This window comes from Cupressus sempervirens, chromosome 7 (assembly GCF_028749045.1).
Source record: "Cupressus sempervirens isolate cs-2001-9-10 chromosome 7, ASM2874904v1, whole genome shotgun sequence".
In the NCBI taxonomy this organism is placed as follows: Eukaryota; Viridiplantae; Streptophyta; class Pinopsida; order Cupressales; family Cupressaceae; genus Cupressus; species Cupressus sempervirens.
In genome coordinates this window covers 542738398-542764776 of record NC_143124.1, presented here as the reverse complement: position 1 = coordinate 542764776, position 26379 = coordinate 542738398, and the positions used below count along the sequence as shown (strand labels likewise).

The 26379-nt window shown below is 35.2% G+C and overlaps 1 protein-coding gene across 1 annotated transcript in view; it reads right to left on the bottom strand.

The window, feature by feature from the left end:
- Positions 1-430: 430 nt before the first annotated feature.
- LOC149547913 (glucose-6-phosphate 1-dehydrogenase, cytoplasmic isoform-like) overlaps positions 431-26379 on the bottom strand; it is a 107286-nt gene continuing 81337 nt past the window's right edge. Inside the window, exons 15-16 of the mRNA XM_089791960.1 lie at positions 3426-3471; positions 431-862 (exon numbers count right to left, since the gene is read on the bottom strand). Coding sequence (XP_089648086.1) covers positions 686-862; positions 3426-3471 — 223 coding nt within the window. The 3' untranslated portion in view covers positions 431-685. The remainder of the gene's footprint in view (positions 863-3425; positions 3472-26379) is intronic.

The following is a 26379-nucleotide window of genomic DNA, read 5'->3' as shown; positions in this document are numbered from 1 at the left end:
TTTTGTGCATTGTTAACAGTCGATTTGCTTACCCTTTGGCGCGTACAACCTTAACAAAATCCTCAGAATCGACCGAAACCACAAAGTTTCATTCTCTACCTTGATAATCGCACATTGTTGGATTTGATGCCCTCATGCAACCATTTAAGTGACTGGCCACCAGCAAAAAAAAAAAGAAAAACTTTGATAACTCGTGTACCCAATGTTTGTAATTAATGTTCCTATACACACCATCAATACTGTTACATATGAAAATTGATTTAATGTTTTTCTAGGCAGTCTATTAACAATGATTTGTTGCATTACTAATTTATGTCCAGGTGAAGAGCATATCCATGGTATATTTATTCTATGTCATACTTTACAAAGTTCAAGCATAGATATGACTTTGTAAGAACATATCATCGAAGTTTATGATTCATAGGGCATATTTCTACTGGAGAAGATTATTTGTCAATTTTTATTTGAATATTACAAATTACATAAACATAATTATAGAATATATAGGCCATCACAGAAAGATTTGAGGGAAGATATGAAACGCATATGCATGTACTATAGACATAGTGGCCTAAAGAAAAATGCATTGGATGCATATAAACTCATATCTAAGATATGAAAAGACGATCTAATGGAGTATGGAATGAGAAGTGCCTCAATATGCTCATGAGCTCACATAAATACATTAGTCAACTTGTAGTGAAGGTGGAATCCAAACATAGCCATGAGTCTGTACATATCCTACTCGCGCTGCAAGCTCATCAGCCTTTTCAGGTCCTCGACTACCTCGCTTGTAAGTGCATGATTTTAATTTTCCATTATCGATGTCATGCAACAGTGGGGTAAATATTTCCCATGCCACCTGAAATATTAAGATATAAATAACCAATAGATCTCGTTATGCTAAAATAAATATTTCTTTATATGATCAATTCCATCATACTCTTATTTATCAATTTGTAAAGATGGCTTATCAATGGTAAACTCATATTAGGTATTACAGAAAGTACACATAGCTTAGTTAATGGGCTTGATCCAAATTATCCCAACCTTACACTAACGTTTTCCAAAAAAAATTCTCTATGCTCTAAAGTGGGTTCATTCATATAGATACTGGTATAATCTTGGGAAGAGGCAATCAATTTCTTCAATGCAGCTTATAGAAATTTGTTTCCTTTTGATGTGCTTTTTGGAAAATTATTATAATGTTGATAAGAAGGGAAAAGTTACAAAAATGGTAGGACATGTAAAATAATTTTCTTTAAACACGACAGTGAAATTGAAAACATATCCAGAAAATCTTGAATATAAGAGAAGCAATTTAAAAGAATAAAAACATCTCACAGCCATCTAGACATGAGAAACGAATCTAAGTAATTTAAAAAAAGGTCAAGTGGAAAACATGACAAATGTAAATCCTGAATCTATGACTTGACTCGCACAAAAATATATTGGCGACCCCATTAGGTATCCAATCAATTGCTTCAGATGTTTACACCAAAAATATGTATGTAGGCTTAGATTGATTAAATTTATAAGATGGAGAACATGTAGGCCTAAATTTTAGTTATTGAGTACATTATTCAATATGCATTGAAATATAAAGAATTATGGTATTGATTTAGAGATATGATTCTTTTGTAGGATAGATAAGAAATTCGTTCTTGTGTAAAACATATGTGAGCATGGGTAGATTTGTGGGGTTTAACTAGTAGTAGTTGGTTTTAGTGGGGGGAGTTGCCTATAGATTATCCAATTTATAACTATCAATTTTAATACACCAGAATCTAAATTACCAAGAAAATCAACACCATATGCCCAATTATAGTGCTCAACATGAAAATGCATAATATATTAAACCATTCCGCTTTTTATCATACTAAGCTTTCAAAAATGAACATATCGATAATTGTTCCCATGTATAACTACACTAAAGTTTTCTAACCAAGGAAAACTATCCATTTGGGTACATAAAGATTACCTCACAAGTGGTGGAATCAATATAGAGTTCCATTGTTATTATACTATAGTCATTCAAAAATGGAAAATGGATTCGGATACGAACAGCGTTATTTTAGAGATATGGTATGAATGTATTTACTATTTAGGGATGATTGCATTTTCAGTCAGTCAATAAAATATAATGCAGGTAGACATCTTAAGCTTATTAGCATATAAAAATAGAAAATTACAATTCTTGAATGTATATCTTTAGGTCTTTCAGCTCTTGTCAACAAAATATCAGAATACTCCACATTAGTTTATATGGTATAGCCTGCCACTATATGTAAAAAATCATTTTCAGGAAGTTTCCTAATTTTTAGGTATGCTTTCAAGAGATGTAAATATATGTAACGAAACTTCATTTTGAAGTATCTCGCCATCCATCTGGGAAAATCCCCATATGTGTCTTCAATATAGATGTATTTCTGATGTACCGGGGATAAAGGTATGCGTCTTCGAGTAACTGTACTATAAACCACTAAGTGCAATGCTTTTTCATCATTAAAAAAAAAGCTGATCTCTCCAAATGAATTAAATAATCTGCATAGAGGGAAAAAGGATATTTTAATTGCCAAAGAATCCCATCAAGAGATGAAGAAGCCCCATAATGGATTGAAATGGCCAATAATGCATACCATTTCTGGCTTCAGTTGAAAACAATTGAATACATATGATACAGGCTGACCTAGTACCCGCAAATAATCTATTCAGAAAGTCTGACACTTGAAACTTGTATCAAAAAACAAGGAATCTCCACCAAGCATACGAGATGGCACAATAAATGCTCTGTAGAGGAACATCCCTGGTACAAGTGACTATATGGATACCAAACGCTTACATTATGACGCCTAACATTTTAAGGTAAACAACTTGGTTGAGATGATTTGCAAACGAAAAGTAAGATTCTTTTTGGAGGGTTGCTTTCTCAGTTGAAATCAGCTCTTTCAAGTTTGATTCTTTAACTATTTTGCTAGGTTACCGGTTTGGGCTGGGTTAGAATAATTTGTTATTTTTTCTCCAAGTTTGGATAGAGATCAAAGTTCATTGCACCATTTAAAATAAATTGTGTATGTACTATATAGTATATATGATATTAGAGGTGACAGTAGTTTTTGATGCTCGTATTGACAGAAGAATAAATGGCCAGCTTTCTCAGGAGTGAATAGAGTGTGCTATACCCTTTGAATTGTTTTTAGATTGACAGATGGTGCTTGTCCTGCCAACAAAATAATGATGTAATGGGTCTGATTTTGTTTGGTGAGAAAGCTATTCAACCACCAAGAAAACTCTACAGACAAGCATGGTGATAATATTTTATCTTATTAGAAGAAGAGAAAAGGAAGCACATAATCTAAAAGTTTTGGGAAAAATAAGTATTTATCATAATAAATCTACAAATGTCATGTACAAATTAAACCTACCTTCAATTCATCTCTGCGTACAAAGTGTTGTTGATCACCACGGATCCTGTCCAAAATATAAATTATATCAGTATTTGTGAGCTATCAATGAAGACTTCAAAGACATGAATAATATCATTGCTTAATAGGATTCAGATTGCCACATCTTTTCAAATTCTTGACCACTTTTCAAATGCAAGAATTTTTTTCATTTTGATATGACCTCCAAAGGAACTCTTAAATGAAGAGTAAAATTAAAGTTTTGAAACAATCCTTATATTATTAGAATTCTTATCTAGTCCATTAAACATAAGTGTCCAAAGAGTTAAGTAACGTTCTCTTAAATACTCATACTAAAATTTACAGTTCATATTTAGATTAACAAGCCTTGCTTTTAAGGAATAGCATATAATCCATGTCAAACAACAACTACATTATTGTGAACTGCAAAAAAGGAGAATATGATGAAATTCATAGTTAGTAAATGTAGATAGTAGAAATGTATTGTTAAAATTTGAAAGGGATTACATGAAAGTTGAGACCATATTGAGGCACAAACCACCAACTCATAAGATTCCCTTGTATGGTAAGTAACTCCATGGAGAACCACATTGCACTAACTCACCTTCCTTACAAGACACATAGTGCTGAATTTCTAAATGTTGTCTCCCTCCCTAGACATAAAAAATAAATTAAAACCAACTACTCCCACATTATGTTCTTATCGTTTGCAAAACTCTCATCGCTTCAACCATGATAATAGATTACTGAGCTTTAACTTGAAGATTCCTAACTAAATTGGCCTCCGAAGAAGCGTCCCACCAAGTCCATGAATATTGTCTGCTAATCAAGATGATTAGCAGCACATTGGCCGTCCTTTCCTTGGATTACCCAAGAGGAAGAAGACTTATAGCATCATGGGTAAATATTGGAGCCTTTGGCTTTTTCTCATTTCTTGTCTTAATTTGTGTGTACATGAACTTAAGTTATTTTAATTTATGGACAATATTTTTATACAACTAAAGAGTTGAGCATTAGCAGATTTCCACAATCCATATAGATATGTTCTATACTTCTGGGTTTTGATTGTGTGATATTTTTTCAATCAGCATTCTGATTACACTCTGTGATCCATCATCAAGACGAGAGATTAGGATATGAGTGTGATCCAAAACGTTGATTGAACATCTCACACACGATCGAAATCCAAAAGCATAGAACATAACTAAGAGACTTTAAGCCAACGGACTTAAGTTGTCCCCCTTTTATATATACTAAGTGATTTTATAAAGCATGTAATAGAAAGGAAAAGGGGGCATGGGTTTTCAAGGAGCCTATTGGCTCATTTACAAGGACTCACTATGGAGTGTTGAATTAAGAGGAAGAAAACCAAGAGTGTAAAAACCCAACCAGTTCTAACTCCACAAACATTGAATTCTCCTCACTTTTTAGATGTTTGACATTTTGTCAAACACATTGCATGAACCCTCTATCTCGCTGTCTTTTATTTTCATATTGTATTTGCTAGCTTGAAATGATTTTAAATGAAGTTTAAATGCTTGCAAATGATTACTAAGAAATCTTGGTAAAGAATTGGAACACAAATGCAATCCTTTTTAACCATTTGAATGCATAAATATGATTTTTACATGTTAATGTGCATCTATAGCCAATAGACATTTTTACAAACAGTTGGCATGCAATCTGACTTATTAAATAAAGAACTTGGATTGCCCTTGATGTTGTATTTGTCGTAGCTGAGATAAGGAAAGCTCCACACCAAGAGTACGAACCATAAAATGCAGCCCAAGGTAGGAATACAGATTAACCTATACGAGATCACAGGCAATACAGATTGACCTATATGAGATCACAGGCTGAATTTAAATAGTCCCAAATACCAACTGTGAACACTTCCCAACAATATGATGCTGTGCAGATAATAAATGTCAATTTGCAAAAATATTCAATTCACCTTCAAGCCACAGTAGCAACAGTCATGAAGGCTGAATGTGAGGCATTCTAATCAGAAAACCCTCTGATAATAATTGCTGCAATTAAACACCAAATCGGTATTACTTCAACACCGCTTAATCAACCCAGAAGTCAGAGATAATCCTTCAGTATTTTAGACACAATTCACCATGTCTTTCAATGGCTTAAAGTGCACATCAGAAGAGGAATCAGTCCTCACAAAACCCTTGAAGAAACCTTCAACCAAACTCAGAATATTTTAATCCACTATACCTCAACAATAGATAACACAAATAATTTCACTTCTCAGCCACAGAAATCACAGTAAGAGAAGTCACAATCTCAGATCAAAACCATTATACTTCAACAATGGAGTTGATAATTTGTAAATTCAGAAGTCCCTTCAAATACAAATAATATCAAATAGACAATTGGATGATCTAATTGCTTCATGAAGCCACCTTTTATAATGCACTTGGCTTCAACAACACACCAATAGTTAGAAGCTTCCATTAAATTCTTTTATTAAATAATATTTTATTGCACATGGCTTCATGAAGACACTTTTCACTTAAGAGGCCTCAACTTTTAAATATAACAACTCCTCGCACTTTTATATTTAATACTTGACTTAGGCTTGTAATTAATTAATAATTAATAAATGACCCTTCCAATGATGACTCAACCCCCAACTAAAGTCATATTATAAATTTAAATGATAACTTTATAATGAGTCATTTAATGATTTAATGATAATTTAGCCACTTAAAATATAACAACTTCCAACATACTTTTTCAATATGTCATTTGAAACAAGAGTCACTCCTATTATTTCCCCATGTGACCAAATGCACTTCCCAAAAATAGAAAGGGTCCCTCTCAATCATCTCTCAACACTGCAAACTCATTTGCTAACACTACAGATGCTACTACAAGCTTCTTGTTCTCCAAATGTCCCCCCCGACCCCCTTTCATACTAATAACTTAACAAACCTAACCAAGTCAGTTTCTAGTTGCTTCTAAAAGTGGTCAATTAATTAACAAATATTTGTCCTAACTCTAACCAATTTGTTAGTAAAACAATTCCTTTCTAATTAACGACATATGGACAAACAATTGTCCAAGCTATCTAAACTAACACTCCCTCTTAGCGAGAAAGTTGTTCTGCATGACACCTAACTTATCTCTGAAAAAGAATTTTGCCTTCCCCAATGCCTTTATTAGAATGTCTGCTACCTGCTCCTCTGTAGGCATGTACTGTAGCTGAACAATCCCCCGTTGTATACAATCTTTGATGAAGTGATATCTGATGTCTATATGTTTAGACCTATCATGAAATACTGGATTCTCAGATAACTTGATGCAATTTTGATTATCACAATGTATCACAGTAGTCTCAACCTTTTGACCAAACAAGGTTACTAACAACTAGAAGCCATAGAGCTTCACATGTCGCCATGCTAGCTGCTACGTATTATGCGTTTGCTTAACTCAGAGCCATAGATTTCTGCTTCCTGCTAAACCAAGATACAACTCCTGATCCCAAATTGAAACAACACACTAAAGTGGTCCTTTTGTACTTCCTATCAAATCTGCATTAGTATAGCCTATCAATCTAATACCTTCACCTCGAACATATTTGATCCCATACTCAACTATACAATGCAAGTAACATAATACATGGTTGGTTGTTGTCCAATGCACTGTCTTTGGTTCAACCATGAACTAACTAAGAGAGTTCACTGCAAATGCAATATCTGGCCTATTGTTGACCAAGTACATAAGCGAACCAATCAACTGCCTATTTAAAGTGGGATCTACATCCTTCTCCTTAGATGTATCTACCTTCCTCCAATTCGTGATTGTGGGTGTAGACATGGCTTTGCAATCCTCCATCCCAAATTTCTTCAAGATTTTAATGCAATATTTCACCAAGGAAAATCTCTCCATCTGTCTGCCACATTTCCATGCCTAGAAAGTAGTGCATAAGTCCCAAATCCTTCATCTCAAACTCTTTTGCAAGGTCCCTCTTGAAATCCTCTATGAGCCCTAGTTCACCTGTAAGAAACAAGTCATCCACATAAAGAACAAGAATGAGAACTTCACCCCCAACCACCAAGTAGTACAGGTTAGCATCCGCTTCACTCTTCACAACGCCCATTTCTTGCAAGTATGTATCAATGCGCTCATACCATGCTCTGGGAGCTTGCTTGAGTCCGTATAAGGCTTTCTTCAATCTACACACATGGGTCTCTTTGCAGTGTGCTACAAAGCCTTCTAGTTGCTCTATGTATACCTCCTCCAACTCACCATTACGAAACGTTGTCTTGACATCCATCTGACGGATTTTCCATCCCATCTGTGTTGCAAATGAGATCACAGCAAATATAGAAGTATACCTGGCCATAGGAGAAAATGTCTCCTCATAGTCTATTCCCTCCTTTTGAGAGAACCCCTTGGCCATGAACCTTGCCTTGTATTTCTCAATGCTACCATCTACACCATGCTTTATCTTGTAGATCCAGTGTGATCCAACTATTGCTCTATCTGTTGGTCTAGGCACTACCTCCCACACATCATTCTACATAATTGAGTTATACTCCTCAACCATAGCATCCTACCATACTTGATGTCGTGCAACCTCCTGATAGCTAGAAGGTTCACTATCTACCAACTAACTAATGCCACACAGTCATTCATTTTGATTGGTTCTCTCAGCTCTCTAGTACTCCTAGGAGCTCCCACAAACTCCTAAGTATCCCTTTGTGATCTAAGGTGATCTGATTAGGATCTAGGACTATTACAGAGGAATGCTAACTAATTACATAAAGTTAATTTAAACCTTTAATGAATCAAATTAACATAATTGAAATAAGAGAACAACAAGATTAAGCTGATAAAAGAGAAATTGAGAGAAAGAAGACGCAAACAATTTGATCTCGGAGTTCATCCATATGGACTACGTCTCCGGGTCCTGCTCCAATAGGGGGACCGATCCGATTAACTCCAATATCAGGTACAATTGTTTACAAAATCACTCCTTTCAAGTACAACAGCATAACGCTATTCCAAAGTACAGGACTGATCACATCTCCCTTACTCTCAGCACTTGGACGTTCTCTCCACTTTCTCCATGCCCATATAGCCTCCTAACCCCCCCATTTTATACACAAAATTAGCCAAAATAAGGCTATAACAAAATGATATAAATATAAGACCCTTAATTGATCCATATTCGATTATCCCCCTTTAGCCATTTTTTAAATTTGGCTTTATGGCAATTTAAGGGTAACAAATTAACCATATACCTTATTTAACATAAGGCTGGCGGGTTAGATAAAGGATAATTAAAAATTGCGCTAAATATATCTTAAAGCGCCAAAATAGCGCATTGGCAGTTGAGTATTTTAAAAAAGGCGCCGGTCGGGGGTTCCAACCCCGCCGGCGGCTTCCTTTCTCTCCAATTTTCGGCGGGAAGGGGTTATATACAAACTGCGCTTTATATATTTCAAAAGCAACGAATGCTCCAACAGTCATCGACGGAGTCTTAGGACTAGGAGGTCACGGGTTCGACCCCCCCGACCATCACCTATATTTTTTGAATGGCATTTTTTAAATTTTTTTTTAAATATATTTATATTTAATGCCACACCACCTTGGACTTCAATCGAGCGCCATTTTCACATACGATCTCCGTTTTTGACAAAACGAACATCGTTGGAGAGCTCTTGACGAGACCTTCGATTTGATGCCGAATTTGACCAAATTTGGAGAGTTTGATTTTTTTTTGCCTTTTTAATAGCCTTTGTACCTGAATTTGACCAACCTTTGACTGGTCGTAACTTTTGTGTACGGACTCCTTTCTCACCCGTTCAAATTGCGTTGGGTCCAGAATTTCAAGGAGTTTAATCTGATACTGATTGTTGGAGTTTTGGAGATACTTCAATTTTGACGAAAGTATCCCCCGGATCAATCTACACCATGCTTTATCTTGTAGATCCAGTGTGATCCAACTATTGCTCTATCTGTTGGTCTAGGCACTACCTCCCACACATCATTCTGCATAATTGAGTTATACTCCTCAACCATAGCATCCTACCATACTTGATGTCGTGCAACCTCCTGATAGCTGGAAGGTTCACTATCTACCAACTAACTAATGCCACATAGTCATTCATTTTGACTGGTTCTCTCAGCTCTCTAGTACTCCTAGGAGCTCCCACAAACTCCTAAGTATCCCTTTGTGTCTCTTGAACCTCATGGTTCCTATTGCCAACTATAGAGGATGAAATATCAACCTCTAAGTCTTCTAGATGCATTTCTTGTTGCACCTATTGCTCCCTACTCTATGAAACTTCACCACCTAAGCCTACACTTGTAATTGTAACTATACTTGTGTTATTCTGCCCTTGACTAGGCCTTGGAGCTTTTATTGGCTGCTCACTCTACTCATTTGTTGGCAAATCTCTAGACCTTCTAAATGCCTTGTCCTTCATGAACTTAACATCACATCTGACAATAATTCTTTTAGTCCCAGGGATAAAAATCCTATATGCCTTTGAGGTTTCACTGTACCCAACAAAGTACCCTCTCTCTGCAGTTTGATCTAACTTGGTATGTGTATCTCCTGGAATATGACAATATGCCAAACTTCCAAATATTCTGAAGTGACCAACATCTGGCTTCTTTCCTGTGAAAGCTTCCTCTGGTGTCATCTTCCCTAGTGCCTTGTGTGGAACCCTATTTAGAATGTAGACTGTTGTACTATAGGCCTATGCCCATAAATAGTGGGGCATGTCCTAGTCATGTAGCATAGCTCTTGCTACCTCTGATATAGAACGGTTCTTCCTCTCAGCAACTCCATTCTGCTGTGGATTGTAAGGAACGGTCCACTCTCTCTTGATTCCTTCTCTAGTACAGAACTCCTAGAAGTTATTTCCTTTGTTCTTGCCTCCATTGTCTGACCGAAGAACCTTTATCTTCCTTCCTGTCGAGTTCTCCACAAGAGCCTTGAACTCTTGGAACTGACTGAAAACCTCATCCTTGGTCTTCAAGAAGTATATCCAGGTCTTTCTAGACAAATCATCGATAAAAGTAACATAGTACTCATATCCTCTAAGAGACTTTGTCAACATTGGTCCACATACATTTGAATGTACTAGATCAAGAACACCTTCAGATCTAGTGTCACTCTTTGGAAAAGATGCATTCGCAAACTTCCCCAACACGCATCCCTTACATACATCATCATGTTCTGTGCTCACCTCTAGAACACCTGTCACCATCTCACTAAGCAATTTGAGTGCTCCATGATGAATATGGCCCATCCTCCTATGTCATAGCTCTCCAAGATCTCTAGGATTGTTGCTGCCCATGAGTGCCTCAGGAGTATCAAACTGCAACCTATAAAGGCAATCATTCCTAATTCCAATAGGTCTGGGTGATTTATAATCCTTGTGCTTAATCAACATGTGTCCCTCTAAAGAGTACATTATACCCCCTATCCTAAAGAATAGATATAGAAATCAAATTCATACCTAATTCTGGCACATGCAACACATCATGAAGTAGAATTATTTTTCCATTCTCCCTCTGAAATTGAATAGTCCCTTTCCCAACTGAGTTGAGTTTGGACAAGTTTCCCATAGAAATCTAGATATTGGTGTTCTCCTCATAACTAGAGAAGTACTCTCTAACTCTTGTCATATGAAATTATGCCCCACTATCTATATACTAGATAGTCTGTGAGGTTGAGTTCACCATACAAGCTATAAGTGCAAACTCATCTTCCATTCTACTGGAGAGTTCTACACTTGCTCAAGCTGTCACCTACTTCTTTGCCTTCTTCCCTTCTGGGCAATCATTGACATAGTGACCATACTCATGACAACCAAAGCACTTGACCTTAGAAAGGTCCTTCTTCTTCTCACTTTGTGAATTCGATCCTTTGCTAGACACCTTCTTTGCTTTCCCTTTCCCTGCTAGGGCAATGCTTTCCTATTCCACCTCACTTTTCTGACTCTTATTGGCACCATTAACAAGACTTAGTCTAAACTCCTCCTAAGTGAAATCAATCCATAGTCGATCCCAACTTGGTAAGGTATCTCGTCCACTGACAACTTGAACAAAGACACTCCATTGTTTAGTAAACCCATTTAGGGCTATTCTCACTAGCTCGTCATCACTGGGACTATCTCCAGCAGCTGCTAACTCATCCTTGACAATTCTAAGCCTGGTGAGGTAACTTGTGACATCTTCTCCATGGTTCATCCGGGTATTCTTCAACTTCTCTCTGAGAATCATCTTCATGTTTGTGGTAGCATTCTGGTATAGATTCAGAATGGCATCCCACATCTTCTCCATTGTATCTAGCTCCACAATATGTGGAACAATATGATCCTTGACACCATCAAGGATTATCCTCCTTGCCTCGACATCGTCCTTCTTAAATGCTGCAAGCTGTGTAGCATCTATAGGTACAACTACAACAGTGGTAACACAATCCTTGATACCATTCTCTTCCAACAATTAAGAAAGTCAGGCCTTCCAGACATCGAAATTCGAGGCACCATCCAATCTGTTCTGATCTCTCAAACCTGTTGAAGCCATCTCAAGGGATTAAAGCAATAATAAATCTAAAGAAATCAATCTAGGTTTTGTAAACCCTTAATTTCTTTCTAGGGGCAAAACACTTCTACCCTCAACATCGCTCTGATACCATGTGATAATTCCTATTGTAGTCACTAATTATTAATCTCCTATCGTAAATGATTATTAAACTACAAAAAATAAATTCCCAGGTAATATCGAAAAATAACACAATTGCAACTTCACTTATAAAATATAGAAAGAAATTCACAACACAAAGCACAATATTTTCAGAGAAATCGTTCCTGGAAAAACCCCCAAGGGAAAACTAGTTCCACAGATGAGGAAATTATATCAACTTCAACAAATCAAGAAATACAAATTTCCTTGCCTCTCATTGGCAGAACTCAGACAACCTCCTAATTTCTCCCACTGATATTCCTCCATTGTTATTCCTAACGCTATCACTACGCCCTTGCTAACATTGCAAGAATGTTTGCTAACACTGCAAATGCTTCTACAAACTTCTTGTTCTCCAAATGCCCCCTCTGACCCCCTTTTATACTACTCCTGTTGGAAAACCAACGACCGAGATTGATTCTCAATTGACAGTTGAGATTAAAAAAACTTAACAACTCTAACCAAGTCAGTTTCTAGCTGCTTCTAAAAGTGGTCAATTAATTAACAAATATTTTTCCTAACTCTAACCAATTTGTTAGTAAAACAATTACTTGCTAATTAACTACATATTGACGAACAGCTATCCAAGCTACCTAAACTAACACTCAAAAGTGTTGAGAAGTCTTCCTACACCGCAAAGCTAATAGAGCCTTAATGAATATAATCATCGTGTAGTTTTCTAAAGTCTTACACGTGATAGCCTTTGAAGATACGAACCAATGAATAGATGCTTTGCCTTAATTTCTTCATGCTTGGAGAATAATTCTTCCCACGGCTAAGTCCCAGAGCATTATTTAATAATTCTAATGGTACTTTATTGTTTCTTGTAGGTTTCGAGGAGCACGAATGTTAGCAAGGGATGAATCTTTGAGTCTAAAACATAGGGATATCGAATGAATACACGGGCCACAAATCTTTGACGTTGCATTCAAAAATATTCGCTCAATATGAGTTGCTCTAGCGGCTATAGACATAATGGAGTGTTGCGCCTAGAATGTTGTTTCAATACTATTGTGAGAATCAGGAGTCGGTAATAGCAGATAGATGGTTGTCAAGAATAGCCAAATTATTATATAGAATAAGATACAACTAATAGGTGTGATTAGTTTCCTTTTACGAAGAGGCATGTTGTTTTGAGAAAGGACTTGCATCTCTTCGCCTCTTATAAATATGAGATAAAAAAATCAAACAGGACAATTTACAATTCATTTTACATTTGCTAAAAATATTTGCAAGATGCACTCTTGATATATATTATTCTTTCATTTGGTAAAGAAATGGAAAGTTGAACTAAGCTCGTGGATACTAAATCATTGAGTGAAATTTTTAAATGCGACCTTGAGATTGAATTGCAATGGATCAATCATCAGTAATGAGTGTCTTCACTACATTCTTTTTTCTGGCATAACCAGTAAGAGTGTTCATTTTTTTTATATGCATAATGCTTTAATGTTGGAATTTTATAAAGTTTCGTCCTATATTATTTTTTAAAAATTCTATAAATAATTTATATGATAGATAAGTGGATAGGGTCAATTATAGCATTTTAAAATCGAACATCATAGGTATAATGAAATACTTAATTGTTCCTATATCTATGTCTGGTTTGTCTCCCAACAATAGGAGTTACAAAATTAAAATACATTCTAGACTATTCTAAAATTGTGTCTATATATTTGATCCGTCTTGATTACTAAATTGTTTATTATTGATGTGTAGAATTTTATAAAGTTGTACGTTTTAAACTTATAATACTGACTCTATCACCCTTTTGATTTCGGCACTGATCTTTATATTATTCATAATTCATAATCCATATGCAAACAATTATTTCATATCTTTCCTTTGAAGAATAATATATTCATTTGTTGCATTAATCCATACTTATTTTAAAAGAATTCATATATTTATTATTCTTAGTTCATAATTTGCAAGTTAAAAGCTTTTCTATAATTCTTGTCATTTTGGAAGCTTTCATTATATTCATATTCTAACCAATCTACTATTAGGATCTTGGATTTAAGTGATTTATTCAGGATTAGGTGCACCCGCCTTGGCCTTGCAGAGCCAGAAGTGCAAAAGATCGAATTGATCGGTCTTGTTAGGTTGGCCATGTCACGAATCCATAATGACCTATGGCTAATGTAAATGTATAAAAATTAGTGTGACCCATTAATAATTATGGTGTCAACTATTTATAAATTATGATATTGTACTATCAATACTTTATTATAGAGAAATATTAATAATTATAAACACATTCAATATTTAAGTTGATAAAAGGTAATCATATTTATTATAGTAATTATATTTAACTTACTCATAATAATGAATCTATCGTGACCCCACGACTATGAATTAATCTTATAAATTAGAGGAGGAGGCGAATTAAAGATCATCACCCCTGGTGAGCAAACAAGGAATTTGAGGATATTTTGATCAAGTAATACGTAGCGGACATGTTAGATTAGGAAAGGTTAGCAAAATAAGAGAGCAAAGACAAGTAGTCTCCTCACAATATTTTAGACAAATTTACGTATGGCATGAAATACCAAAGCCTGAAGAGCTGATCAATCGAACATGAAAGACTACAACCAAAGTAGGAATGAAAAGAAAAGTGTCTATATGGTAAATGATCCATCTCACTGAAATGCATAGGTACCCAACCATTACATCCACCTAGTACATAGAAACAAAAACTGAATACATAGCTCACTCCATTGTACCAAGGAAGCATAAGAAACAATAGAAGAACCCCCCCTAATGCAGACAAGGGTGAGGTGACAGGCAACTGAAAAAGTGGGCCAAAAGAGATGCATGTCAAGGAACCATAATCAAGATGCACAAAAGAGTACATATGTGTGAACGGAGGTGATCAATCTCAGACACGTAATGTGAGCAATGTCTTAGAAGGGAAGCTCACTAGACAAAGGAAGATGGCAAACAAAGGCAAAGCATCAACCCCCCATGGCACTTTAATCATAGTAGTGCATGTACGATAAGGCACAAGATATGTTGAATCTCAAGAATACAATAATTTGTATGAGTGTCCTCATATGACACAACTCGAATCAGAAGGCAAAATAAGACCAAACTACTGAAACGAAAATGCAAATGCAATATGGCACTTTATTTCAGTATGTTTGCAAAAATGCATACAAATGATGTTAAATAGCCCAGAAGAGACATAGGGCTAATACAATAGTTAGTAAAAACTATTTCAAATCATCTTAAGCAACAAAATCGATCCTCAGACTTGAAACAACCAAGATATCCACTAGAGTGCAAAAAACTAAAAAATTTAATAGAATGTGCCTGGAGAAGAATCTAGAAAAACAACCAACATCACTGGTAAGCACTTTGAAAGACCTTTCCAATGATATAAAGAATTCTCAAATCAAAGATCGGTTGCTCAATATGTCTCTTGGAATGCAAAGTAGAACCTTTGACTTTGACTGCATAAATTGGCAACCAAATAGCATCAAAAGTTGAAACAAACTACACCATCATGACGAGATGGGAATCAACTTTCTGACAATATCTCATTTGCGAAAAACAAAGTTCGAATGAGCATGTTATGGCCAAAAAACAAGTAGGTCATAAAAGAGTCGAAAGGGCAAAAAAAAATTTTTATAGCCTTAGGGCCCATGCCAAAATGCCTCGGGCCAAATGCCTTGGGAAGTGTGCCCACTAACACCAAAAATTACCTTGGGAAGTGTGCCAGTTTGCACCAAAAACTACCTTAGTAAGTGTGCAAGTTTTTTACCAAAAAGCATCTTGGGAAGCATGTCAGTTTTGTACCAAAATTGCTTTGAGAAGCATGTCAATCATGAACCAGAAACCATCTCGATCTCCGTGCTAAAAAATCCCAATTTTTGTACTAGAAAACCTCAATTTCCATACAAAATCCAATTTTTGTGTCAAAAAATCTTGATTTCCATGTCAAAAAACATTGATTTATGTGCCAAAAATCCTAATTTTTTAGCCAAAAAATCTTGATGTGCTGAAAATCATAAAATCGCCGCCTTGGGAATCACACCTAATCTAGGAGCAATTGTATTTTGCTTCATGTTTCAACTATGTCCAAATTGGACAAATTTGATATGAAAATAGGGGTTTTTGGGCGCTTTGAGCTCAATGGTAAGGTCTATTTGGGCTCAAAGTGCACCAAGAAAAGGTGACCCCCTAGATCCAATACAAAAAAAAACTCTGAGAAATGAAACCCTCTCAAAGAAAAAGCATAGAACTGAAAACCAAGCCAAAACTCTCATAAATAGAACAAGAGCATGAAGATTTTGAGCTCTAATACCATGTTCAAGTTGATGAAAAATTAACCCCATAGTTCCCAAGAATCACCTGCATTTAAACACCTTTCATAGAAAGAGAAGCAAAAGCTATGGAGGCTAGAATTCTCAAATCCACAGATGAGACGTTCTTGATGTGCAAACAAGAAATTGTAATTATATTGAATGAATTTTTACAAAGAGATCAATCCTTATAAAAGAGATCAAAACCCTAAAAGGTAATACCTAGGTTGCATGATAATAATTAATAAAAGAATTAATTATTATATGCCCAAAGTTTAGCTTAAGTGAAATAGAGTTAATAAATGACTTAATAATTAAATCAATATGATTTATTTAATAAGTAAATACTTTATTACTCTAATAGAAAGAATCTATTAGATAGGATATTTACAATATCTAGAAGATATCATTAAAATAGAAATAACCTAACTTAGGAGATATTATTTTAATACTCTCCCTTAATGAGCAGCTTATAAACGACACCAAGCTACCCCCTAAACTTGACAAACTTCTCTAGAAGTAGGACTTGGTGAGAATATTAGTAGTTTGGTCAGCTATAGGAACAAATCGTAAATCCATAGATCCATCTTCAACTAGCCACAGATAAAATAAAAATGAATGTCAATATGCTTAATGTGCTCATGGAAGACTCGATTTTCAGGAAGTTTGATGACCCCTTGATTTTCACAAAAGAGAGGTGAAGGGCCTTCCTGAGACGTATGGATGTTGGGAAGGATCACATGAAGCCAAACGGCCTCACAACATTATTTGACTATTCCCCAGGATTCAAATTTCATTTGAAATGTGACCTGTTGTTTCTTAGTGGTCCAAGTGATAGCACATGTTCCCAAACTGAAAATATACCTAGAAGTAGACATTTTGTCATCAACTAAAAGTAAAAAGTAGCTGAGATAGTAACAAAAGGAGTAGTCGTAGGCCCACAAACATCAACATGAACTAGTTGTAATACCTTAAATCTCTCCAAGGGTCACCATCTCAAAAAGGAGTGCAGTGTTTCTTCCCAACCTGACATGCTCTGCAAATGCCAAGGTTTTGGGTCTCAACCGTCGATAGTCCAATGACAAGACCTTCCTGGACAAATTGAGAACGATAGTGCACATTTAAGTTCCCATACTATTGATGCCAAAGCATAGTAATAGAGAAGTGATGGAATGCCATAACAATCTCTTGAGAATCCCAAGAGTCAATGAGTCGGAAAAGACCATGATCTTCAACATTGATGACAATTGTGGATGGGGTTTCTTGATCAATGATACTATACTGATGTGAACTAAAGTTCACATCAAGTTGAGGAGAATGTCTCAAAATATAATTGATGGAGAGAAGATTGAGTTCCATTCTTGGAACGTAGTATGCATCAAGGAAAATCAATTTCCTTCCTCTAGACTAAATCTGGATATTGCCTCTTCTAGCAATGGTGTTCTCTTCTCTAAAAATGCCGAATTTGAGAACGGATGAAAATTTGTGAACCAATCCCAATGATGAGTGAAGTGGCAGAGACACTTGAATCAATATACTAGGCAGAGGATTTTACATGATATGCAGGTTTTAAAGCCATAAGGTGTAAAAGGAAGATTCACCTGGCTAATTGTGCTCTGCAGCATGTGCTTGAGGCTGTGAGCTAGATTGATTGGCTTTAGTAGCTAAGAGTTTCTAACGATCCAACTTCATATGACCAAACTTATGGCAATAGTTGTACTGAACATTTTTCTTTTTCAGGGCTTTTGATGACTGTGTAGAAGGAATCTACCGAGAAAAGAGAGAGAACTAATAACTATTTGTGAATTTAGTTGAGAAGTCATGTTTAAAGATGAGTTGGTACCACTGTCAAACTGTTGTCTCCAACAGTCTTGCTATACAATCATTATACAGAGATCAAAAAACAAAACATCAGGATGAGTGGAAGAAATGTTGAGAATTTTTTCAAGGTGATCACCACCATGTCTTCTTCCATTTTGTGTCCAATGGCTTCCAACTAATCATGAATATCATTGATTTTATTGAGATGATCCTAGAGAGATACCTAATCATCCATTAGAATTGAGAAAAGCATGTTCTTTAGAATGTATGCATGACTCTTATCCAAGGTTTCATCCAAACCTTTTAGATGGCTCTAAAATTTTGCAATCGTTTATTAGAAGAAACTTGCAAGAGCTGATCATTCGTGACGAAAAGTTTGATTAGCATGACAAATCCTTGATTCTTCTCATCAAATTTATCCTGCTCTTTGTTTTCTTCCTTAGGACAATTAGTCATGCCCATCACAATTTTGTCAAGACATCTATACTCAAAAATCGATATCATACACTACTTCCAAGTATTGTAGTTCTTGCTATTGAATTTTTTATTGCCTTCCACTAGAATAATGGTCAATGATGCCATTGCATGCTTTTTGAGGCATGAACAATGAGAAGACTAGATGGCTGAATGCACAACTTTGAATGAGTTGTTTATAGGGGCAGGTACAAGCACAAATTGCAATGTGAATTTGCTAGCAAAAGAATTGAGGCACAAAAAACAAGGTATCCTGAAACATCCAAAGACAACCTAGTTCAGATCTCGAAAATCCATCAAGAATCTATAGTTGGAATTTGAAATGGATTAAGAAACAGAGGGATCGAAAGAAAACACTAGTTGGTTGTCTAAAAGTAAAATAATGGCTGAAAATCAGCAGTTGTAACTTGTAGCTTGCTTGCATAAACAATCTGAGTCATTTTCGAGTAGTAATAACTAGAAAAGAACTTGAAGAATGAAATTGTTACAAATGGGATCCATATAATACCTCACATTAACAATTAACTCATAAATAGAGTTTACAGATGCTAATTATGGCATAGTCTTAAAATAGGTTAAATTAAGAAACACTAAGAAAAGGCCTAAATGACCATTAACTAAGATTATCAAAGAACAAGCTAAATATAGCAAGGACCTAAGATACTAAAGATAACTCTAATACCCTCCCTTAATGGTCATCCTATGAACTACCTTGTAGAAGACAATACATGTCTTGTAGCCACAAAAACTTCAAAACATGCTATTGTTGTTAAGACCCTCTTAGGATTTGTAGAATGCCAATGACCAAGAGTCGCATAGAAAAAAATGGAGGTGGAGCCCTTCTTTAGAATGGTTTGCAACAAGAGAGTAGAGCATATCATTGACTCTTTCATTGACCCTACCTTAATGGTCATTCTATGAACTACCTTGTAGAAGACAATATATGTCTTGTAGCCACAAAAACTTCAAAACATGCTATTGTTGTTGAGACCCTCTCAGGATTTGTAGAATGTCAATGACCAAGAGTCGCCTAGAAAAAAAAAAGAGAATGTGAAGCCCTTCTGTAGAATGGTTTGCAACAAGAGAGTAGAGCCTATCATTGACTCTTTCACTGACCCTCCCAGAATCTACAAAACCACTAACTAGAAATCATCACAAGAGCATCCAACCTAATGTTAGATAACTAAGTTGTCCTTCCTTGTAGACAGAGACAAACATTTAGAACAATTGTCACAATTTTGAGGAAAAATCTACATTATCGGGTTCAGAACCTAGAGCTCGGGTCTGGATCTGGAATTGTCTGGATTCGGATTCAAGCCCGAGTCTGCTATGAATCTGGGCAGGGTCCCTGATTGGTACTGTCGATTCGCCCAGGTCTACACTTGTGGTGCGTGGGGCCATGAAGTGGTCCAAACAACAATATCAAATTTTTAATTTTTTTTTTGTTTTTAACCCTAAAGGAAGGCAAATAAGATATTTTTCATTCATCTAATCTCTCATTTGCTTTCTCATTTTGGTGTGGCCATTTTGCAAGTTTGAAGAGAAGGTTGTAGAGATTGTTTGTGGAGTCTCAAATCTTTCCAATAATCAATGTTGAGTGTTCTAAGTATGCATTTGATCCTTCCTTTTGCTTCTTTCATAGTTTGTTTTTAGTTTTTTTATTATTCTAAATTTTATCAAGTTTTGCATAAGTTCTGAAATTTATTTTATTTTACTTTTGTTATAGATTGCAAGAAGCATAGAATGAGTAGTCAAAGTTCAGTGGGTGGGGAGGGATCCCAAAGATTTAAAATTGATAAAAGTTCTCCTTTGTGGAAGTAAACATCAAGAATTGAGCAATGTGTTAGAGGGGGAGGGTATATATGGAAATGCAATTTTTGCCAACCCCAATATAGAAGCTTATATTACTGAGTTAAACATCATTTCATAGGCCCACTAGGTCAAAGGATTAGCATGTGTGAGGGGCCCCAACATGGAGGTGTAAAGGGGTTGCCGGCTTCTCAAATAGCAAGCATGTTAAAATAATGACGAGAGGTTGATAGGTTAGTGTCAAAGGGGGAAAAAGATAGATCAAAGCAAAAACCATCAACATACTCTCTCAAACAACCACTAGACAACATCCCTTCTTACCTACCCAATCTACGAATGAAGATGAAATAAAAACACCCCATCTTGCAAGAGAGGCCCATTAGATAAGGCATTTCAAAATGAATTGAGAGAAATTGTTGACATAAAGGCTGGGCATTGCCTCATTATGAATGGTGTTCCATTCAATCTAGTGCGATCACCTTATTGGAGAGAGATGGTGCAAGCAATAAATGAAGCCCCTCGTGGTTACCGATGATCATATCTTTTGGACACCATGCACCATCCACTCCTTGAACTGGGTAACGAAAGCAATTGGCACCCAAATTGAATGGGTGAAAAAAGTGTATGAGGATGAGGAGATCCAAATGTTTGTGACAAACCACCATATGTCAGAAGCAATTTTTAGAACTTTCTCCCACTTGGAATTATTGAAGGTAAATTTTAAACTTTATTTAGTTTCATTTATCATTTTCTGTCATACTTTATATAATTGAATAAAATGTTTTTAACTTTTTTTGTGTTGTTTATATTTTTGATATTTGAAATGTGTTATTATATTAACTTGCAATTTGAATTAACATGGTAATAGGTTGTTGAAACAAGGTTTGCTTCACACACAATCATCCTTAGATGACTTGTGAGGGTGAAAGAAGCATTGTCCCAATTGGTTATTAGCAACCAATGGGGTGGATGGAAGCAAGCCGATATAGAAAGGGCTAAAACTGTAAAGGATATGATCTTGGGTGATGATTTTTAGAATAGGGTGGAATATGTATTAGAACTCACCGAGCCCATCATGTCTATGCTTTGGTTTGCTGACATTGATGAGCCTTGTTTGGGGAACATATATGATGCCATGGACTCCATGCTAGAAAGAATGCAATTGGTAAGTTCAAATTTTTATACAATACTTTATCCTTTTTTATTGAGATATTTTGATTTTTAATTTCAATTAAGTTATTAACACTACATCAAGATAACTTACATGTATATCATGTGACATCCCAAGTCATTCAAAGGAGAGAGCGGGATCTTGAGGAAACTTTGTACAATCAGGTGAAGAAAATTATTATACATTGCTAGAACAAGATGATTACACCTTTACACCTCTAGGCATATGCACTTTCTCCTAGGTATTATAGCGGTTAGGTAGTTTCTATTCCTAGTAGAGTGGTACCATATAGAGATCCTGGGTTGCTAATGTGTATAAGAGAGCATTTAGTAGGCTCCTTAGCGATCCTAATGTGGCATCAAATGTTAGGAGAGAGTTTGTAGACTCTCTCAGGCAAAAATGCAGACCTTGATGCAATCAATGACAAAAGTAGAATAGATGCCATTGGATGGTGGTACTTACATGGGAAAAGTTACATGTACCTCCAACCTCTTGCCATTAAGATCTCGTCACAAGTAAGTATTTAAGTTTTTTTTCCTTTTCTTATGGCCGCTTAGCTTGTAGAATTAGCACTCTTAAATTCTTATTGTATTGTAAATTACAATTTCTAATTTTTTAAAATTATGAGTTTCCTTTCTAGGTTGCGAGCTCTTCTACTGATGAGCAAAATTGGAATACATACTCATTTACCCACTCAATGAAGCATAACTAGTTGAGTTTGAAGAAAGCAAAGGACTTGGTATTTATTCACAACAATTGGCGCCTATTGTCACGCAAGGATCCAAGATGTAAGAAGGGGCTAGAGAAGTTGTGGGATGTATTACCCAAGACTTCTGACTTGGATATGACCGTCCAGTATATATCTAGAATTGCCTTGCTAGATGTTGAGGAGGACAAGGAGGATGTGGTTGCATTTAGGACTAGTGGAACTGGTTTGGGTTCCAATGATGAGGAAAATGATATAGACGAGGATGAAGCCATTGATTCCTCATATTTTGATGGCCCATTTGACCCTTAAAGGGCATTTGCATCTTTGATACTATGAGTCTATGATCATTGATAAACTATTAAGCATTTGTCATTGACTCATTTATCACTATGTTTCAAACTTTATCATCTGTCAATCTAATGAAGTAGTCTATGTTTTGGAATTTCATTTTTCATTTTAGTAATTCAATGTATGATTTTATTTACAACATTAACATAGATTAATGAGTGAGTATTTAATGTTTATCTTTGACATTTGGCATTGATCAGTAATCAAGTAACATTGATATATTCATACTATGAAATGACTTAGTAAGTTAGTTTTACAATGCAAGTTTCTCCTTTTTTTATGGATATATACACACACACACTGGGAAAAGAAACTTTTGCCCAAACCCACGAACCCGAACCCCAAACCCGAATCCATCCCCGAACCCGAATCGACAACTTAGGGAAAAATTGGCAAACCCTCCAAACTTTGCAGATGAGTAGGATGTGCAAAAACAAATTGCATGATAGTATGATTTGACCTTTATAAAGCATGGTTTTTCAAAACAATGGTAAAACCCTTGAAATAACATCCCACACAAATTTCACATATTACAGAGACCAAAAACAATTTTTGAGAAAAATCAACCAAAACCCAACACAAATGTTAAAGTAAAAAAACTGATCAAAATCCAGCATGATTTTTGAAGTGAAAAATCAACAAAACCAAATAGAAGCAAAGATATGGATTAATAATACAAAACTCCATTTTTCCTAAAAAATGGTAAAGCCCAAGTAAAATGTTTTAAAGGGAAAATTTATGAAAACTCACTAGATAATTTGAGGAAAATTTATTAAAACCCCACACAATTGTTTAAGAAAAAAAGAGATAAACCCATCAGAAACAAGAGAGCCCTCCCAAAATACAAAAACTCTGACCAAGGTAAATAGGAGCAAACCCATACCAAGATATATAAAAACTAAAAAAAAAGATTTTAGAAGAAACCTTGCAACAAAAACCTGGTAAAGAGATATAGGGCTTTTGTTTTAAATAAAAATCTAAATATAGAAGCAACCCAAAAAATAATTTCTCTGGTCTCTTCGAAAGTTTGGCTGCCAATTTGAAAAAAATGTTGCTTCCAACCAAAAAAAGGTTGAGAAAAATATAATTGGGCATTTGGGAAATATTTTTGCCATCGAAAAAGTTGAAACAAATTTGGTAGGAGGAAAAATGGATGTCATAAATTCAAAAATTGGGAGTTTGTTTGATTGCAAATTGAATCTATGTTGATACTATGAGTTGCTAAAAATGGCAAAAAACTTTTGGTCAGTGGTTTTGGTTATTGAAAGTCGTAGGAAATTCTTGACTTGACACAAGCCAAATGTTTGTGGTTTGACCATAGAGTGAGTCCAAAAGACTATTTGTTGAACTAGTGGGCACCAAAAACTCCTCCCAAAAATTGTGAATCTTCACCCTGCTAGCATGGACCTACAATAGTGTTTTCGTAGGTGACAGAGAAACTCCTGACATGTCAGAAATTTACTGCTAAAGAGAGGTAAGGTCAATAACTACTTGAAAAACCAAGGCAAGTGGGTTGAGTGATTGGAAGCTACCAAAAAATATGCATGCAAGTGGCCCAAAAAATCTCACTCTTGCTGGAAACAAACGTGGACTCCTTAGTCAAGATTTAAACCGTGATTTAGACCCACAAATTTGGAGTAAAACTCCCAACAAGTTTCAAATAAACTAACAATTTTTTTTTAAAATTAAATAATCAAAAAATGAATGTTTGGAAAAGAATCTATATAAATGGAGGCTACAAATTTTTACTAAAAAATTTGCCAATTGTTTTTGAAAACCCATCGACCTACTTTTATACCATGAAATTTTTATAAACAGGATTATCACAACACATATACCATAAGCAATGAACTCTTTAATAGAGTTTATTGGCACTAATTATTGTGTAGCCTAAAAATAGACTAAATTTAAAAACATTAAAAAAAACCTAAATGACCATTAACTAAGGTTCTAGAAGAACAAAATAACTATAGAAAGAACTTAAGATAAAAATAATAATGGTTCCTAGATCGGAATTTTTTAGCAGAGAATACAAGTTGCAAATAAATTTGGGTCATTTTTCATACCAAAAAACCTTTAAATTAGTAGAAAATGATGAGTGCAAGAAATGGGATTGTAGATATCAAATGTTTGCAAAGATTAGAAGCCAAAATGTTTGTATGAGTTTTTCATTGTCCTATTTTATCATGGTCTCGTAGGCTATACACGACATTAGAAGGATCTTGAGGATATTTGGCCTATAGAGTTCAATTGCAAGCCATTGTGAGGGGTTTTGAGGCAATTCAAGGGCATACTTACTATTTATAGTAAATCATATTAGGTATGATAGGACATCCAGTGCCAGTGACATATGAATGGTAATTGTTTAAAATCAATAAAATATTTATTTATCATTGATATGATTTATTATGCATTAATAAAGTTATTTTATAGAGTAAAATTTAATTATTTAACTTTATTAATGCATAGCCTATAGTTTGTGGGAAATAGTCAAATTAAATGGTCCCCTTTATTCTATAATACATTGAAAGCATAAATACAAGATATTGGGGACTTAACTTGAAGGAAAATCATGTAAATTACTACATGGCATGGGATATATTAAAAAAACTCAATCATGATAAAATTGGGGTGAATAAAGAAATTGCTAGAAAATAGGGACAAAAAAGTAAAAATCTCGAAATTATAGGAAAGGGCTTAAAAGTGATTTTGTTTATCTCACATTGTCTAGGTGAGTGGTTGAGCTCTTATAAAGTGTTATAAAAGAGATTGAAGAGCTCTTATTCTACGTATTGGGATAATATATGGAATTTATGAAATTGTGAAGATTTCCTATTGTGGGCTTGGAGGACAAAATCTGTAATGTCCCCATTTTTAGTAGGTTTCTACAGTTGGCTTGGTCAATTCACCATCGCGACCCTCGTGAGTTGACATTGGAATTTGAGGGTCTTAGTTGTGGAGTTATAAGATTTTCAATAGCCTATGGTGTGTTTTGGCTCCATTTTGAGGGACTTACTATTTTTAGTAAGTCAAACTATTGGTTCTAATGAGCTCAAATGAGTTAGAGGAGTTGGGTGATGCTCTCAGTTTTTATTTTGGGCTTCTAGTTCGGGCTCCAAAAATTTTGGAGGGAGAGTCTATTTATAGTAAGTCATTCTATCAGGTTCATTCATCATCTTTCATCATCAGGATCACTTTGGGTGTTGTCAAATTTTGATTTTGATGCTTCTTCAGTTGTTTTTGCAAGACAGGTGATTTATTATTATTCATCTAAATACGGTGAGGTTGTTATTTTTGTTGGTGTTGTTAGTTGGTCACCTCAGCATCATAGCTCGTTGGAACTGGGACAAAATGTTTTAAATCTCGGGAACAATAAACAGTGGCCTTGCATGTCAAAATATTAAATTATGGTGGAAAAGGTCATTTTTGGAGCCCAAAACAATTAATAAATTATATTATTGGTACTTTGTTATATTTTAATGTGGTGTAGAGGAAGCTTCTTAAGTGGAGTTCTTTAGAGAAACTGGTGCCATTTGGAGATTATAAATATGAGGACATTTGATGAGAAAAGCATCCGATTATTTGATTATCTTA